The sequence below is a fragment of the Salmo salar genome, chromosome ssa17 (genome assembly GCF_905237065.1).
Source record: "Salmo salar chromosome ssa17, Ssal_v3.1, whole genome shotgun sequence".
Classification (NCBI taxonomy): Eukaryota; Metazoa; Chordata; class Actinopteri; order Salmoniformes; family Salmonidae; genus Salmo; species Salmo salar.
In genome coordinates, this window is record NC_059458.1 from 34,572,790 (window position 1) to 34,591,323 (window position 18,534).

At 46.8% G+C, this 18,534-nt stretch overlaps 1 protein-coding gene across 3 annotated transcripts in view; it reads right to left on the reverse strand.

Annotated features, from left to right (window-relative positions):
• The window catches only part of LOC106595652 (DCN1-like protein 2), a 19,497-nt gene continuing 963 nt past the window's right edge, over positions 1-18,534 (reverse strand). The window contains exons 1-7 of one of the 3 annotated variants that reach the window (XM_045699580.1): positions 18,357-18,534; positions 17,203-17,419; positions 15,144-15,312; positions 14,795-14,925; positions 2,375-2,457; positions 1,606-1,702; positions 5-1,262 (exon numbers count right to left, since the gene is read on the reverse strand). In XM_045699580.1, coding sequence (XP_045555536.1) covers positions 1,183-1,262; positions 1,606-1,702; positions 2,375-2,457; positions 14,795-14,925; positions 15,144-15,312; positions 17,203-17,377 — 735 coding nt within the window. In that variant the 5' untranslated portion in view covers positions 17,378-17,419; positions 18,357-18,534 and the 3' untranslated portion in view covers positions 5-1,182. Of the gene's footprint in view, positions 1,263-1,605; positions 1,703-2,374; positions 2,458-14,794; positions 14,926-15,143; positions 15,313-17,202; positions 17,420-18,356 lie in introns of all 3 variants that reach the window. The other 2 variants (XM_045699578.1, XM_045699579.1) reach the window with 2 other exon arrangements.

Consider the following 18,534-nt stretch of genomic DNA (forward strand, 5'->3'; position numbering starts at 1 on the left):
CTTAATTATCTAAAAGGCTAAACTGATCCCAGATCAGCACTAGGATCTGGTCCTCTCTAGTATTCATTATTATCTAAAAGGCCAAACTGATCCCAGATCAGCACTAGGATCTGGTCCTCTCTGGTATTCATTATTATCTAAAAGGCCAAACTGATCCCAGATCAGCACTAGGATCTGGTCCTCTCTGGTATTCATTATTATCTAAAAGGCCAAACTGATCCCAGATCAGCACTCCTGCTCTCAAACGCTTTGTGGATACAGACCCTGAACCTCACATATTAACAACAAAACTGACCCAACTTTTACACGTTAGATTGAAATGGAAGCAGAACATTACACTGGCGTTGGATTGGATGACGACCACATCCCTCACCTCTGATTCGATGAGAAGAAACTCAATGATAATAATAAAAAAGTTGTTGTTGTTCTTCCGTCCACGCAGCCGCTTAACGCTCAACATGCAGAACCTCCAAGCTCCTAGTTCATCCATCGTGGGCCGGCAGAGAGGACACGTCTAACTACTGTGGGATCAGACCACAGGAGGCTGGTGGCACCTTAATAGGGGAGGACGGGCTCGTGGTAATGACTGGATCTGAATCAGTGGAATGGTATCAAATACAAACACATGGTTTCCATTCCATTCGCTCCATTCCAGACATTATTATGAGCCGTCCTCCCCTCAGCAGCCTCCACTGGATCAAATATCACACCCTTCTGTCGGTCTGCTGCAGAGAGCAAACCGGCCATCCCTCTCTGCCGTTCTGTTTGCTCTCCCTGGTCGTTCTTTAGTAAGGAGGGGGCGGGGCCGGGTGGGGGGGTGGGACCAGAGCACCAGTTCTAGAATCTATAGACACACCCACTGATCTGATGGTGGCTGGTGTATGGTACTGTAGTCGCTGGCCGATCAGTTTGATCCAGCCAGCCAATGGGAGCAGAGCTCATAGCTCCGCGACAATCCCACCCCCTGCTGACAGCCCGCCTCCCGGAGTGACTCAGTCCCAAAACAAAGAAAAAGATAACTTCCTCTTCCTGTTGTTGTTTTCCTTCTCTCCGATTGGCTGTCATGTCGCTCCCCAGCCCCTGATTGGCAGCTCAGTCTCACAAACTTGGACAGTCTTGTAGAAGTCTCTTTTTGGCTGGTGTGTATAAAATCCTCAGCCCCTGCTGGGAACTGGGTATGACCTATATGGTTTTACGCTTGCCCCCTGTCACGATTGGCCGGGCAAATTCCACAAAATCGTCTATGAGGACGGGCCAAGCTCCTGAGTGGACAGAAAAGGGTCACATGATTAGCTGCATAGTTAGTGATTGGCAGAAATGTTTTGATAGTGATTGCACTGTATGGTAGAAGTCCCAATCCCTAACTGCTGACTCCAGGTCAGATCTTAGTTATACGCCTAGTGGTTATGGATATGGGGGTAGAGGAATCCTGGATCTGAGGTCAGGGTGGGCAGGGTGTATGTTTTATTGGTCCTACAGAAATATTTGGCTGCGTTTCAAATGGCACCCTAATCCATATCTAGTGCACTATGGCGCCTGGTCAAAAGTAGAGCACAGGAAAAGGTGCCATTTGGGACCCATCCTTAATAGGTGGTTATATCTCACCTTCCTCGTCGTAGTTGGACATGTCGTCTGCGATCATGTTACCAAAGTCCAGTAGCAGGTTCCACGTGTCTTTGGGGATCGACCGCTTATGATGCTCCTGCATTAATCACACAGATAGATGACATCAGAGATTATGATGCTCCTGCATTAATCACACAGATAGATGACATCAGAGATTATGATGCTCCTGCATTAATCACACAGACAGATGACATCAGAGATTATGATGCTCCTGCATTAATCACACAGATAGATGACATCAGAGATTATGATGCTCCTGCATTAATCACACAGATAGATGACATCAGAGATTATGATGCTCCTGCATTAATCACACAGATAGATGACATCAGAGATTATGATGCTCCTGCATTAATCACACAGATAGATGACATCAGAGATTATGATGCTCCTGCATTAATCACACAGATAGATGACATCAGAGATTATGATGCTCCTGCATTAATCACACAGATAGATGACATCAGAGATTATGATGCTCCTGCATTAATCACACAGATAGATGACATCAGAGATTATGATGCTCCTGCATTAATCACACAGATAGATGACATCAGAGATTATGATGCTCCTGCATTAATCACACAGATAGATGACATCAGAGATTATGATGCTCCTGCATTAATCACACAGACAGATGACATCACCAGAGACTATGGATACATGGAGGAAACCCCTAGACTCTGTCCAGAGTAGTACATTATTTAGGGAACAGCCATTAATACAGACTGGCATCCACTCCACTCACCAATAGAAACCTGTTCCAGAGGTCCAGGAACTTGAATCGACCTGTTAGAACCAGGTTCCAGTAGGCTACAGCCATCTCCAGGTCTGATAGAGAGAGAAGAGGGGTTAGTAACACCATCAGTAGTCTACAGTCATCTCCAGGTCTGATACAGAGAGTAGAGGGGTTAGTAACACCATCAGTAGACTACAGTCATCTCCAGGTCTGATACAGAGAGTAGAGGGGTTAGTAACACCATCAGTAGTCTACAGACTACAGGTCTGATACAGAGAGAAGAGGGGTTAGTAACACCATCAGTAGACTACAGTCATCTCCAGGTCTGATACAGAGAGTAGAGGGGTTAGTAACACCATCAGTAGTCTACAGACTACAGGTCTGATACAGAGAGAAGAGGGGTTAGTAACACCATCAGTAGACTACAGACTACAGGTCTGATACAGAGAGTAGAGGGGTTAGTAACACCATCAGTAGACTACAGACTACAGGTCTGATACAGAGAGTAGAGGGGTTAGTAACACCATCAGTAGTCTACAGACTACAGGTCTGATACAGAGAGAAGAGGGGTTAGTAACACCATCAGTAGTCTACAGACTACAGGTCTGATACAGAGAGTAGAGGGGTTAGTAACACCATCAGTAGTCTACAGTCATCTCCAGGTCTGATAGAGAGAGTAGAGGGGTTAGTAACACCATCAGTAGTCTACAGACTACAGGTCTGATAGAGAGAGTAGAGGGGTTAGTAACACCATCAGTAGTCTACAGACTACAGGTCTGATACAGAGAGTAGAGGGGTTAGTAACACCATCAGTAGACTACAGTCATCTCCAGGTCTGATACAGAGAGTAGAGGGGTTAGTAACACCATCAGTAGACTACAGACTACAGGTCTGATACAGAGAGTAGAGGGGTTAGTAACACCATCAGTAGACTACAGTCATCTCCAGGTCTGATACAGAGAGAAGAGGGGTTAGTAACACCATCAGTAGTCTACAGACTACAGGTCTGATACAGAGAGTAGAGGGGTTAGTAACACCATCAGTAGACTACAGACTACAGGTCTGATACAGAGAGTAGAGGGGTGACAGGGAGGTTAAACATCATTAGGGCGGTGCAGTGGTCTCAGGCTAGAGATTCTGGGTTGAGTCCAGGCTCGGTTGCAGCCGGCCGCGACTGGGAGACTCATGGGGCGGTGCACAATTGGGCCAGCATCATCCAGGTTAGGGGAGGGTTTGACCGGCAGGGATGTTCTTGTCCCATCATGCTCTAGCGACTCCTGTGGTGGGCCGGGCGCAGTACATGCTGACCAGGTCGCCAGGTGTACGGTGTTTCCTCCGACACATTGGTGCGGCTGGCTTCCGGGTTAAGTGGCGTTGTGTCAAGAAGCAGTGCAGCTTGGTTGGGTTGTGTTTCAGAGGACTCACCTTCACCTCTCCTGAGTCCGTACGGGAGTTGCAGCGATGAGACAAGACTGCGCCCGGCCCGCCACAGGAGTCATTAGAGCGCGATGGGAAATGGACATCCCGGGCCGGCCAAACCCTCCCCTAACCCGGACGACGCTGCCTCATGAGTCTCCCTGTCGCGGCCGGCTGCGACACAGCCTGGGATCGAACCAGGATCTGTAGTGACGCCTCAGCAGTGCCTTGGAAAGCTGCACCACTCGGGAGGGTGTTATGTTTTTCTGTTTCTATGGAGTCGGAATAGTTTGATAACATAACTGTTGACCTTGGAGTTAGTGTGTGACTGAGAGCGACAGAGATAAAGAGAGAGAGAGCGACAGAGATAAAGAGAGAGAGAGAGCGACAGAGGTAAAGAGAGAGAGAGCGACAGAGAACGAGAGAGAGAGCGACAGAGAAAGAGCGACAGAGATAAAGAGAGAGAGAGCGACAGAGATAAAGAGAGAGAGAGCGACAGAGAAAGAGAGCGACAGAGAAAGAGAGCGACAGAAAGAGAGCGACAGAGAAAGAGAGCGACAGAGAAAGAGATAGAGAGAGAGCGACAGAGATAAAGAGAGAGCGACAGAGATAAAGAGAGAGAGAGAGCGACAGAGATAAAGAGAGAGAGAGAGCGACAGAGATAAAGAGAGAGAGAGAGCGACAGAGGTAAAGAGAGAGAGAGAGCGACAGAAAGAGAGAGAGCGACAGAGAAAGAGAGAGAGCGACAGAGAAAGAGAGAGAGCGACAGAGAAAGAGAGAGAGCGACAGAGAAAGAGAGAGAGAGCGACAGAGATAGAGAGAGAGAGAGAGCGACAGAGAAAGAGAGAGCGACAGAGAAAGAGAGAGAGAGCGACAGAAAGAGAGAGAGATAAGAGAGAGAGCGACAGAGATAAAGAGAGAGAGAGAGCGACAGAGAAAGAGAGAGAGAGCGACAGAGAAAGAGAGAGAGCGACAGAAAGAGAGAGAGATAAGAGAGAGAGCGACAGAGATAAAGAGAGAGAGAGAGCGACAGAGAGAGAGAGAGCGAGCGACAGAGATAAAGAGAGAGAGAGCGACAGAGAGAGAGAGAGCGACAGAGAAAGAGAGAGAGCGACAGAGAAAGAGAGAGAGCGACAGAGATAAAGAGAGCGACAGAGAAAGAGAGCGACAGAGAAAGAGAGAGAGAGCGACAGAGAAAGAGAGAGAGAGCGACAGAAAGAGAGAGAGAGCGACTGAGATAAAGAGAGAGAAAGAGCGACAGAGGTAAAGAGAGAGAGAGCGACAGGTAAAGAGAGAGAGCGACAGAGAAAGAGAGAGAGCGACAGAGAAAGAGAGAGAGCGACAGAGATAAAGAGAGAGAGAGCGACAGAGATAAAGAGAGAGAGAGCGACAGAGAAAGAGAGAGAGCGACAGAGAAAGAGAGAGAGCGACAGAGAAAGAGAGAGAGCGACAGAGATAAGAGAGAGAGCGACAGAGATAAAGAGAGAGAGAGCGACAGAGATAAAGAGAGAGAGAGCGACAGAGATAAAGAGAGAGAGAGCGACAGAGATAAAGAGAGAGAGAGCGACAGAGGTAAAGAGAGAGAGAGAGCGACAGAGGTAAAGAGAGAGAGAGAGCGACAGAGGTAAAGAGAGAGAGAGCGACAGAGGTAAAGAGAGAGAGAGCGACAGAGGTAAAGAGAGAGAGCGACAGAGAAAGAGAGAGAGCGACAGAGATAAAGTGAGAGCGACAGAGATAAAGAGAGAGAGAGCGACAGAGATAAAGAGAGAGAGAGCGACAGAGATAAAGAGAGAGAGAGCGACAGAGATAAAGAGAGAGAGAGCGACAGAGGTAAAGAGAGAGAGAGCGACAGAGGTAAAGAGAGAGAGAGCGACAGAGGTAAAGAGAGAGAGAGCGACAGAGGTAAAGAGAGAGAGAGCGACAGAGAAAGAGAGAGAGAGCGACAGAGAAAGAGAGAGAGCGACAGAGATAAAGAGAGAGAGAGCGACAGAGATAAAGAGAGAGAGCGACAGAGATAAAGAGAGAGAGAGAGCGACAGAGAAAGAGAGAGCGACAGAGAAAGAGAGAGCGACAGAGAAAGAGAGAGCGACAGAGAGAGAGAGCGACAGAGATAAAGAGAGAGAGAGCGACAGAGATAAAGAGAGAGAGAGCGACAGAGATAAAGAGAGAGACAGAGAAAGAGAGCGACAGAGAAAGAGAGCGACAGAGAAAGAGAGCGACAGAGAAAGAGAGCGACAGAGAAAGAGAGCGACAGAGATAAAGAGAGAGAGAGCGACAGAGATAAAGAGAGAGAGCGACAGAGATAAAGAGAGAGAGCGAAAGAGATAAAGAGAGAGAGAGCGACAGAGATAAAGAGAGAGAGAGCGACAGAGATAAAGAGAGAGAGAGCGACTGAGAAAGAGAGAGAGAGCGACTGAGAAAGAGCGACTGAGAAAGAGAGAGAGAGCGACTGAGAAAGAGCGACTGAGAGAGAGCGACTGAGAAAGAGAGAGAGAGCGACTGAGAAAGAGAGCGACAGAGATAAAGAGAGAGAGAGCGACAGAGATAAAGAGAGAGAGAGCGACAGAGATAAAGAGAGAGAGAGCGACAGAGATAGAGAGCGACAGAGATAAAGAGAGAGAGCGCGACAGAGATAAAGAGAGAGAGCGCGACAGAGATAAAGAGAGAGAGAGCGACAGAGATAAAGAGAGAGAGCGACAGAGATAAAGAGAGAGAGAGCGACAGAGATAAAGAGAGAGAGCGACAGAGATAAAGAGAGAGAGCGACAGAGATAAAGAGAGAGAGCGACAGAGATAAAGAGAGAGCGACAGAGATAGAGAGAGAGAGAGCGACTGAGATAAAGAGAGAGAGAGCGACTGAGATAAAGAGAGAGAGAGCGACTGAGATAAAGAGAGAGAGAGCGACTGAGATAAAGAGAGAGAGAGCGACTGAGATAAAGAGAGAGAGAGCGACAGAGATAAAGAGAGAGAGCGACAGAGATAAAGAGAGAGAGAGAGAGCGACAGAGATAAAGAGAGAGAGAGAGCGACAGAGATAAAGAGAGAGAGAGCGACAGAGATAAAGAGAGAGCGACAGAGATAGAGAGAGAGAGCGACAGAGATAAAGAGAGAGAGCGACAGAGATAAAGAGAGAGAGCGACAGAGATAAAGAGAGAGAGCGACAGAGATAAAGAGAGAGAGCGACAGAGATAAAGAGAGAGAGAGCGACAGAGATAAAGAGAGAGAGCGACAGAGATAAAGAGAGAGAGAGAGCGACAGAGAAAGAGAGAGCGACAGAGAAAGAGAGAGCGACAGAGAAAGAGAGAGCGACAGAGAAAGAGAGAGCGACAGAGAGAGAGAGCGACAGAGATAAAGAGAGAGAGAGCGACAGAGATAAAGAGAGAGAGAGCGACAGAGATAAAGAGAGAGAGAGCGACAGAGAAAGAGAGCGACAGAGAAAGAGAGCGACAGAGAAAGAGAGCGACAGAGAAAGAGAGCGACAGAGATAAAGAGAGAGAGAGCGACAGAGATAAAGAGAGAGAGCGACAGAGATAAAGAGAGAGAGCGACAGAGATAAAGAGAGAGAGAGCGACAGAGATAAAGAGAGAGAGAGCGACAGAGATAAAGAGAGAGAGAGCGACAGAGATAAAGAGAGAGAGAGCGACTGAGAAAGAGAGAGAGAGCGACTGAGAAAGAGCGACTGAGAAAGAGAGAGAGAGCGACTGAGAAAGAGCGACTGAGAGAGAGCGACTGAGAAAGAGAGAGAGAGCGACTGAGAAAGAGAGCGACAGAGATAAAGAGAGAGAGAGCGACAGAGATAAAGAGAGAGAGAGCGACAGAGATAAAGAGAGAAGGCGACAGAGATAGAGAGCGACAGAGATAAAGAGAGAGAGCGACAGAGATAAAGAGAGAGAGCGCGACAGAGATAAAGAGAGAGAGCGACAGAGATAAAGAGAGAGAGAGCGACAGAGATAAAGAGAGAGAGAGCGACAGAGATAAAGAGAGAGAGCGACAGAGATAAAGAGAGAGAGAGCGACAGAGATAAAGAGAGAGAGCGACAGAGATAAAGAGAGAGAGCGACAGAGATAAAGAGAGAGCGACAGAGATAGAGAGAGAGAGCGACAGAGATAGAGAGAGAGAGCGACTGAGATAAAGAGAGAGAGAGCGACTGAGATAAAGAGAGAGAGAGCGACAGATAAAGAGAGAGAGAGCGACTGAGATAAAGAGAGAGAGAGCGACAGAGATAAAGAGAGAGAGCGACAGAGATAAAGAGAGAGAGAGAGAGCGACAGAGATAAAGAGAGAGAGAGAGCGACAGAGATAAAGAGAGAGAGAGCGACAGAGATAAAGAGAGAGCGACAGAGATAGAGAGAGAGAGCGACAGAGATAAAGAGAGAGAGCGACAGAGATAAAGAGAGAGAGCGACAGAGATAAAGAGAGAGAGAGCGACAGAGATAAAGAGAGAGAGAGCGACAGAGATAAAGAGAGAGAGAGCGACAGAGATAAAGAGAGAGAGAGCGACAGAGATAAAGAGAGAGCGACAGAGATAGAGAGCGACAGAGATAGAGAGCGACAGAGATAAAGAGAGAGCGACAGAGATAAAGAGAGAGAGAGCGACAGAGATAAAGAGAGAGAGAGCGACAGAGATAGAGAGAGAGAGCGACAGAGATAAAGAGAGAGAGGAGGTGGCATTTAGGGACAATACCAGTATCACCATAGTCGTTAGTATCGTCGCAAGAAAACCAACACGAAGAGGATTTAACTTGTTTAGGAAAACAGCCCTAATGTTGGAATCAAACTTTATGTTGTCATCCAGTCTCATGTATTTATTACCCAGCTATAGAACACTATGTCTAACACACAGCAGGTTATTAATCAAACTTTATGTTGTCATCCAGTCTCATGTATTTATTACCCAGCTATAGAACACTATGTCTAACACACAGCAGGTTATTAATCAAACTTTATGTTGTCATCCAGTCTCATGTATTTATTACCCAGCTATAGAACACTATGTCTAACACACAGCAGGTTATTAATCAAACTTTATGTTGTCATCCAGTCTCATGTATTTATTACCCAGCTATAGAACACTATGTCTAACACACAGCAGGTTATTAATCAAACTTTATGTTGTCATCCAGTCTCATGTATTTATTACCCAGCTATAGAACACTATGTCTAACACACAGCAGGTTATTAATCAAACTTTATGTTGTCATCCAGTCTCATGTATTTATTACCCAGCTATAGAACACTATGTCTAACACACAGCAGGTTATTAATCAAACTTTATGTTGTCATCCAGTCTCATGTATTTATTACCCAGCTATAGAACACTATGTCTAACACACAGCAGGTTATTAATCAAACTTTATGTTGTCATCCAGTCTCATGTATTTATTACCCAGCTATAGAACACTATGTCTAACACACAGCAGGTTATTAATCAAACTTTATGTTGTCATCCAGTCTCATGTATTTATTACCCAGCTATAGAACACTATGTCTAACACACAGCAGGTTATTAATCAAACTTTATGTTGTCATCCAGTCTCATGTATTTATTACCCAGCTATAGAACACTATGTCTAACACACAGCAGGTTATTAATCAAACTTTATGTTGTCATCCAGTCTCATGTATTTATTACCCAGCTATAGAACACTATGTCTAACACACAGCAGGTTATTAATCAAACTTTATGTTGTCATCCAGTCTCATGTATTTATTACCCAGCTATAGAACACTATGTCTAACACACAGCAGGTTATTAATCAAACTTTATGTTGTCATCCAGTCTCATGTATTTATTACCCAGCTATAGAACACTATGTCTAACACACAGCAGGTTATTAATCAAACTTTATGTTGTCATCCAGTCTCATGTATTTATTACCCAGCTATAGAACACTATGTCTAACACACAGCAGGTTATTAATCAAACTTTATGTTGTCATCCAGTCTCATGTATTTATTACCCAGCTATAGAACACTATGTCTAACACACAGCAGGTTATTAATCAAACTTTATGTTGTCATCCAGTCTCATGTATTTATTACCCAGCTATAGAACACTATGTCTAACACACAGCAGGTTATTAATCAAACTTTATGTTGTCATCCAGTCTCATGTATTTATTACCCAGCTATAGAACACTATGTCTAACACACAGCAGGTTATTAATCAAACTTTATGTTGTCATCCAGTCTCATGTATTTATTACCCAGCTATAGAACACTATGTCTAACACACAGCAGGTTATTAAAGGACCAGAGACTTGTCTGCTTCCTGCTTTCATTTTAGCCATGGAAAATGTACTGCGATACTGGTATCATCACAGCCCTGGTGACATTACAGTGTCTGACAGAGAGTTACAGCCCTAGTGACATTACAGTGTGACAGAGAGTTACAGCCCTAGTGACATTACAGTGTCTGACAGAGAGTTACAGTCCTAGTGACATTACAGTGTCTGACAGAGAGTTACAGCCCTAGTGACATTACAGTGTCCGACAGAGAGTTACAGTCCTAGTGACATTACAGTGTCTGACAAAGACCAAGCTCCCGTGCAGCAGCTCTATTTCCTTTTCCAACAGCCAGATCAATCGCCTTCAACTTGAAAGCTGCATCATATGCATTTCTCCTTGTCTTTGCCATGATGAGGGTGACAAAATGACTACCGTAATCAGAATGATGGGAAGTTTGAGAGCGCTCGATTTAATCTAAACAGTAAACAAAACAGTTGTTTGACCTTAACCTGTTCGGCAATTTCATTGGTCTAATGAAAGCTTCATGCTGCCAAAAAACTGAGCACGTCACAGAATGTGTTTTTATATTTTTTTGGAAAAAAAAATTGAAAGCAGGAAAAATCCATATATTAGCCGCGTCATTGTTTAAGCCGCGAGGTTCAAAGCTGGGAAAAAAGTTGCGGCTTATAGTCCGGAATGTACGGTACTGCTGCTCTATGAGCCATGCTGAGGAGAGGGCCTTGAGTCTGATAGGTAGTCTACTGTTACTGTGTAATAACAGCTTTACACATAGATCACCTATCAAGCTACACAGACACCAGGGTGGGTCCCAAATAGAGCTCCATTCCCTGTATAGTCACTACTTCTGACCAGAGCCCTATGGGCGCACTAGTGCACTATTTAGGGAACTGGGTGCCATTTGAGATGCTACCCAGGGGATTCCCTGGATGATGAGATGAGATGAGATGCTACCCAGGGGATTCCCTGGATGATGAGATGAGATTCTACCCAGGGGATTCCCTGGATGATGAGATGAGATGCTACCCATCTCAGCCCTAGTGACATTACAGTGTCTGACAGAGAGTTACAGAGAGAGAGACATTACAGTGTCCGACAGAGTTACAGTCCTAGTGACATTACAGTGTCTGACAGAGAGTTACAGCCCTAGTGACATTACAGTGTCTGACAGAGAGTTACAGAGAGAGAGACATTACAGTGTCTGACAGAGAGTTACAGCCCTAGTGACATTACAGTGTCTGACAGAGAGTTACAGAGAGAGAGACATTACAGTCAGATGAGTTTTGACAATGGGGCCTACTGTTGTTCCAGGAACTTAGCTGGGTCGTCATAACAACACAGACCAGCAGAAACAACAACCAGAACAAAGTTGTCCCATCCAGGGAATCCCCTGGGTAGCATCTCATCTCATCATCCAGGGAATCCCCTGGGTAGCATCTCATCTCATCATCCAGGGAATCCCCTGGGTAGCATCTCATCTCATCATCCAGGGAATCCCCTGGGTAGCATCTCATCTCATCATCCAGGGAATCCCCTGGGTAGCATCTCATCTCATCATCCAGGGAATCCCCTGGGTAGCATCTCATCTCATCATCCAGGGAATCCCCTGGGTAGCATCTCATCTCATCATCCAGGGAATCCCCTGGGTAGCATCTCATCTCATCATCCAGGGAATCCCCTGGGTAGAATCTCATCTCATCATCCAGGGAATCCCCTGGGTAGCATCTCATCTCATCTCATCATCCAGGGAATCCCCTGGGTAGCATCTCAAATGGCACCCAGTTCCCTAAATAGTGCACTAGTGCGCCCATAGGGCTCTGGTCAGAAGTAGTGACTATACAGGGAATGGAGCTCTATTTGGGACCCACCCTGGTGTCTGTGTAGCTTGATAGGTGATCTATGTGTAAAGCTGTTATTACACAGTAACAGTAGACTACCTATCAGACTCAAGGCCCTCTCCTCAGCATGGCTCATAGAGCAGCAGTACCGTACATTCCGGACTATAAGCCGCAACTTTTTTCCCAGCTTTGAACCTCGCGGCTTAAACAATGACGCGGCTAATATATGGATTTTTCCTGCTTTCAATTTTTTTTTTCAAAAAAATATAAAAACACATTCTGTGACGTGCTCAGTTTTTTGGCAGCATGAAGCTTTCATTAGACCAATGAAATTGCCGAACAGGTTAAGGTCAAACAACTGTTTTGTTTACTGTTTAGATTAAATCGAGCGCTCTCAAACTTCCCATCATTCTGATTACGGTAGTCATTTTGTCACCCTCATCATGGCAAAGACAAGGAGAAATGCATATGATGCAGCTTTCAAGTTGAAGGCGATTGATCTGGCTGTTGGAAAAGGAAATAGAGCTGCTGCACGGGAGCTTGGTCTTAATGAGTCGATGATAAAACGTTGGAAACAGCAGCGTGAGGAACTGACTCAGTGCAAAAAGACAACTAAAGCTTACTGCTAATTTTTTATTTTTTGTTACAAGCCGTGTTTCGTTAAAGCCTATTTATTTTTGTTACAAGCCGTGTTTCGTTAAAGCCTATTTATTTTTGTTACAAGCCGTGTTTCGTTAAAGCCTATTTATTTTTGTTACAAGCCGTGTTTCGTTAAAGCCTATTTATTTTTGTTACAAGCCGTGTTTCGTTAAAGCCTATTTATTTTTGTTACAAGCCGTGTTTCGTTAAAGCATATTTATTTTTGTTACAAGCCGTGTTTCGTTAAAGCCTATTTATTTTTGTTACAAGCCGTGTTTCGTTAAAGCCTATTTATTTTTGTTACAAGCCGTGTTTCGTTAAAGCCTGTGTAAAGTTCATTTGTTTCAATGTACCGGTAGGCACCTGCGGCTTATAGACATGTGCGGCTTATTTATGTTCAAAATAATATATATTTTTTAAATTCAGTGGGTGCAGCTTATATTCAGGTGCACTTAATAGTCCGGAAATTACGGTAGTTAAACTAGAGCCAGTGTTGTGAAGGGGAAGCTCTTTACTTACCTGATAGGATAATTCATTGTTTTCCATCTAAAAGCCGTTCTTCCTGTTTGCTGCCTGGCTGGTACTGACTGAGACAGAACTACATCACAAGGCTGATGCTAAACCACTATAGTTATCTACCAATGTTCCCCAGGAGGAAAACTACACCAGGGTTAGGAAAACTACACCGGGGTTAGGAAAACTACACCGGGGTTAGGAAAACTACACCGGGGTTAGGACAACTACACCAGGGTTAGGACAACTACACCGGGGTTAGGACAACTACACCAGGGTTAGGACAACTACACCAGGGTTAGGACAACTACACCAGGGTTAGGACAACTACACCAGGGTTAGGAAAACTACACCAGGGTTAGGAAAACTACACCGGGGTTAGGACAACTACACCAGGGTTAGGACAACTACACCAGGGTTAGGACAACTACACCAGGGTTAGGACAACTACACCAGGGTTAGGACAACTACACCAGGGTTAGGACAACTACACCAGGGTTAGGACAACTACACCAGGGTTAGGACAACTACACCAGGGTTAGGACAACTACACCAGGGTTAGGAAAACTACACCAGGGTTAGGACAACTACACCAGGGTTAGGACAACTACACCAGGGTTAGGAAACTACACCAGGGTTAGGAAACTACACCAGGGTAAGGACAACTACACCAGGGTTAGGACAACTACACCAGGGTTAGGACAACTACACCAGGGTTAGGACAACTACACCAGGGTTAGGACAACTACACCAGGGTTAGGACAACTACACCAGGGTTAGGACAACTACACCAGGGTTAGGACAACTACACCAGGGTTAGGAAACTACACCAGGGTTAGGACAACTACACCAGGGTTAGGAAAACTACACCAGGGTTAGGAAAACTACACCAGGGTTAGGAAAACTACACCAGGGTTAGGAAAACTACACCAGGGTTAGGAAAACTACACCAGGGTTAGGACAACTACACCAGGGTTAGGAAACTACACCAGGGTTAGGACAACTACACCAGGGTTAGGACAACTACACCAGGGTTAGGAAACTACACCAGGGTTAGGACAACTACACCAGGGTTATGAAAACTACACCAGGGTTAGGACAACTACACCAGGGTTATGAAAACTACACCAGGGTTAGGAAAACTACACCAGGGTTATGAAAACTACACCAGGGTTATGAAAACTACACCAGGGTTAGGAAACTACACCAGGGTTAGGACAACTACACCAGGGTTAGGAAAACTACACCAGGGTTAGGAAAACTACACCAGGGTTAGGACAACTACACCAGGGTTAGGACAACTACACCAGGGTTAGGACAACTACACCAGGGTTAGGAAACTACACCAGGGTTAGGACAACTACACCAGGGTTAGGACAACTACACCAGGGTTAGGAAACTACACCAGGGTTAGGACAACTACACCAGGGTTAGGAAAACTACACCAGGGTTAGGAAACTACACCAGGGTTAGGACAACTACACCAGGGTTAGGAAACTACACCAGGGTTAGGAAACTACACCAGGGTTATGAAAACTACACCAGGGTTATGAAAACTACACCAGGGTGAAAGACCTTCTCCTCAAACACAGTACTGGACCAACCAGGGTTTGACTAAACCTCTCTGTCTGGACACAATATTTACCAAAACCTCTCCACTTTCAGAGCATTTTCCCAGAAAGACATGTGGAAGGCTTACCTAGTCCCTTCTGTCCAGGGTTCTTACCTAGTCCCTTCTGTCCAGGGTTCTTACCTAGTCCCTTCTGTCCAGGGTTCTTACCTAGTCCCTTCTGTCCAGGGTTCTTGGCGAAGTTGAAGGTGAACTGATAGAAGTCTTTAAACTTGGCCGTGTCTTTGACTTCCTGCTCTAGTCTGGGGAGCAGAGCCTTCAGCTTCTCTGGACTGTCACAGCTACGGAGCGCACACACACACACACACACACACACACACACACCTTCTTATTGGAGTCCAGCTAATACCTGCCGACCTCTGTTTCAAAACGTTTAGTTGTCCAATAACAACACCTGCTTTCATTTTACATTTCAAAACATTTAGAAAAAATGTTTCCTACTGAACAGTGAACACAACTGCGTGGCGCAGAAAGATGACATCACAGAAAGCTAGCTCACCCCAGCTCGGCCATGCCGTCGAGGAACTCCTTCCTGCTGAACTCACACTGTGTGGCGGCACGGAACTTCCAGGCCACCACCAGAACACTCCTACTGGCCGGGTCCAGGGTGAGGTCATCACAGAACAGCTGGATCCCATCGATACCGATCTTATTGTCATCCTGGGGGTCTGGAGAGGAACAACACAACAACACAGATACATTACACTGCTACATTACATACAAACTTTGTTCTTCATATACACCCACAGAGCACAGTACACACCTAATCCTAACTCTCCACCTCTCCTCTCCCCAGTACACACACCTCTCCCCTCTTCCTCTCCCCAGTACACACACCTCTCCCCTCTTCCTCTCCCCAGTACACACACCTCTCCCCTCTTCCTCTCCCCAGTACACACACCTCTCCCCTCTTCCTCTCCCCAGTACACACCTAATCCTAACACTCTCCACTCTCCCTCTCTCCAGTACACACACACACACACCTCTCCCCTCTTCCTCTCCCCAGTACACATTTACATTTTAGTCATTTAGCAGACGCTCTCGTCCAGAGCGACTTACAGTAGTGAATGCATACATTTCATTTCATGCATATTTTTTTTTGTACTGGCCCCCCGTTGGAATCGAACCCATAACCCCGGCGTTGCAAACACCATGCTCTACCAACTGAGCTACAGGGAAGACTACACCTCTCCCCAGTACACACCTAATCCTAACACTCTCCACCTCTCCCTCTCTAGTACACACACACCTCTCCTCTCCCCAGTACACACACTACACCCCCTCTTCCATCCCCTCTCCTCTCCCCAGTACACACACTACACCCCCTCTTCCATCCCCTCTCCTCTCCCCAGTACACACACTACACCCCCTCTTCCATCCCCTCTCCTCAGTACACACACTACACCCCCTCTTACATCCCCTCTCCTCTCCCCAGTACACACACTACACCCCCTCTTTCATCCCATCTCCTCTCCCCAGTACACACAATACACCCCCTCTTTCATCCCATCTCCTCTCCCCAGTACACACACTACACCCCCTCTTACATCCTCTCCTCTCCCCAGTACACACACTACACCCCCTCTTTCATCCCATCTCCTCTCCCCAGTACACACAATACACCCCCTCTTCCATCCCCTCTCCTCTCCCCAGTACACACACTACACCCCCTCTTCCATCCCCTCTCCTCTCCCCAGTACACACACCTCTCCTCTCCCCAGTACACACACTACACCCCCTCTTCCATCCCCTCTCCTCTCCCCAGTACACACACACACCTCTCCTCTCCTCTCCCCAGTACACACACTACACCCCCTCTTCCACCCCCTCTCCTCTCCCCAGTACACACACACACACAAACACACACCTCTCCTCTCCCCAGTACACACACTACACCCCCTCTTCCATCCCCTCTCCTCTCCCCAGTACACACACTACACCCCCTCTTCCATCCCCTCTCCCCAGTACACACACTACACCCCCTCTTCCATCCCCTCTCCTCTCCTCAGTACACACACTACACCCCCTCTTCCATCCTCTCTCCTCTCCCCAGTACACACACTACACCCCCTCTTCCATCCCCTCTCCTCTCCCCAGTACACACACACACACTACACCCCCTCTTCCATCCCCTCTCCCCAGTACACACACTACACCCCCTCTACCATCCTCTCTCGCCAGTACACACACTACACCCCCTCTTCCATCCCCTCTCCCCAGTACACACACTACACCCCCTCTTCCATCCTCTCTCCCCAGTACACACACACTACACCCCCTCTTCCATCCCCTCTCCCCAGTACACACACTGCACCCCCTCTTCCATCCTCTCTCCCCAGTACACACACTGCACCCCCTCTTCCATCCCCTCTCCCCAGTACACACACTGCACCCCCTCTTCCATCCCCTCTCCCCAGTACACACACTGCACCCCCTCTTCCATCCCCTCTCCCCAGTACACACACTACACCCCCTCTACCATCCTCTCTCCCCAGTACACACACTACACCCCCTCTACCATCCTCTCTCCCCAGTACACACACTACACCCCCTCTTACCTTTGTAGCGGTTGTAGAGCTGCTCTAGCTTCTTGCGATCCACAGAGGTTTTCATGGATTCTTTATAGTAGAGGTCGGGGTTCTGGAAGTAGTTGTCTGTGGCCACCTCTAGTTTCCAGTCATTCTGGGTCAGGCAGTACACAGCTGTCCTCTCCCCAGACTGAGTAAAGGTCATGAACTGACGAACCTTGTCCTTTTGAGACGACTTCAGCTTATGCTGCAGGAGAGGAGACACACACAGTTGAGATATTGACAGGTGCACACAGACACACACACACACACACACACACACACACATATATATACAAAGAGAGGCAGGTTATCCATCGACCTTTGACCCCTGACAGACTGCTCTTCAGGTCACCTGCTGAGGTCATCAGGTCAGGTTCTGCAGAAACATGACAGATAAATCCCCCACTACCGAGACTACAGTCTGTAACTATCTGTTGAAGAACACTTCAATTTCTTTCAGATGTTGATTTCTCTCTGCAGAACAGCATCTTTAGACAGAGAGGGTTGTCTGAGTCCTGCCAGTCAATGACAGCACCGGTGTTCTGTTCAACACATCCTTTTGACTGGAAACTTGACTTTCTTCACAACCTGCACTCCCCAAAATATTGTACATCTATATAGAATCATACGCCATATATGGGAGCCTGAGGGACAATCCGTTAGAAACGGGAAATACATCGGTGTCGGGATGACCAGATCGTGATGTTAACATTCTGCAATGATCTAAACGGTCGTCGGGACCGATAACGGAACGGGATCAATAACACACACTGGCAGCAGGCATTACATCACTCATCACCGTGAGCAAGGCACAGCGTGAAAAAACAACAACCGTTTTTTCCTGGAAACAACGGCGGGGTTGGTACACAACCACGGAGTCCCTTCGAATCAGAACAGTGTCTATGTCGGTGCAGTGCGAGATGGTTATAACCGTGAGAAGACAACTGCCCGCCCGTCTTGCAGACCTGACCCTATCCTCTCGCTCTGGACCCGCCCGATGGTAGCGGCCTCTCCCGCGACCCAGTTCCCAAGCCAGCGCGTAAGGACAGCCCCTCTCTGTTCCAACGCAAAGGCGACATACCAACCAGGGAAAAAGGTAAGTGTTGCAAGTGCGGGTGTCCACGCTCACAATAACAACTGACCTTCCATTTCCCTCATAAATTGCAACAGTGAACGATACACTGGCAATGCGACACTGCCAGAGGACACCCCGTTTCCCGTTATAGAGAGCCTTCATAGCGTGCCTCCCAAAACATTTCCAGCTATACACTTCGTACCATGGGTTTGTTCACTAGTTTATGTTTATCCATTTGATCTAAC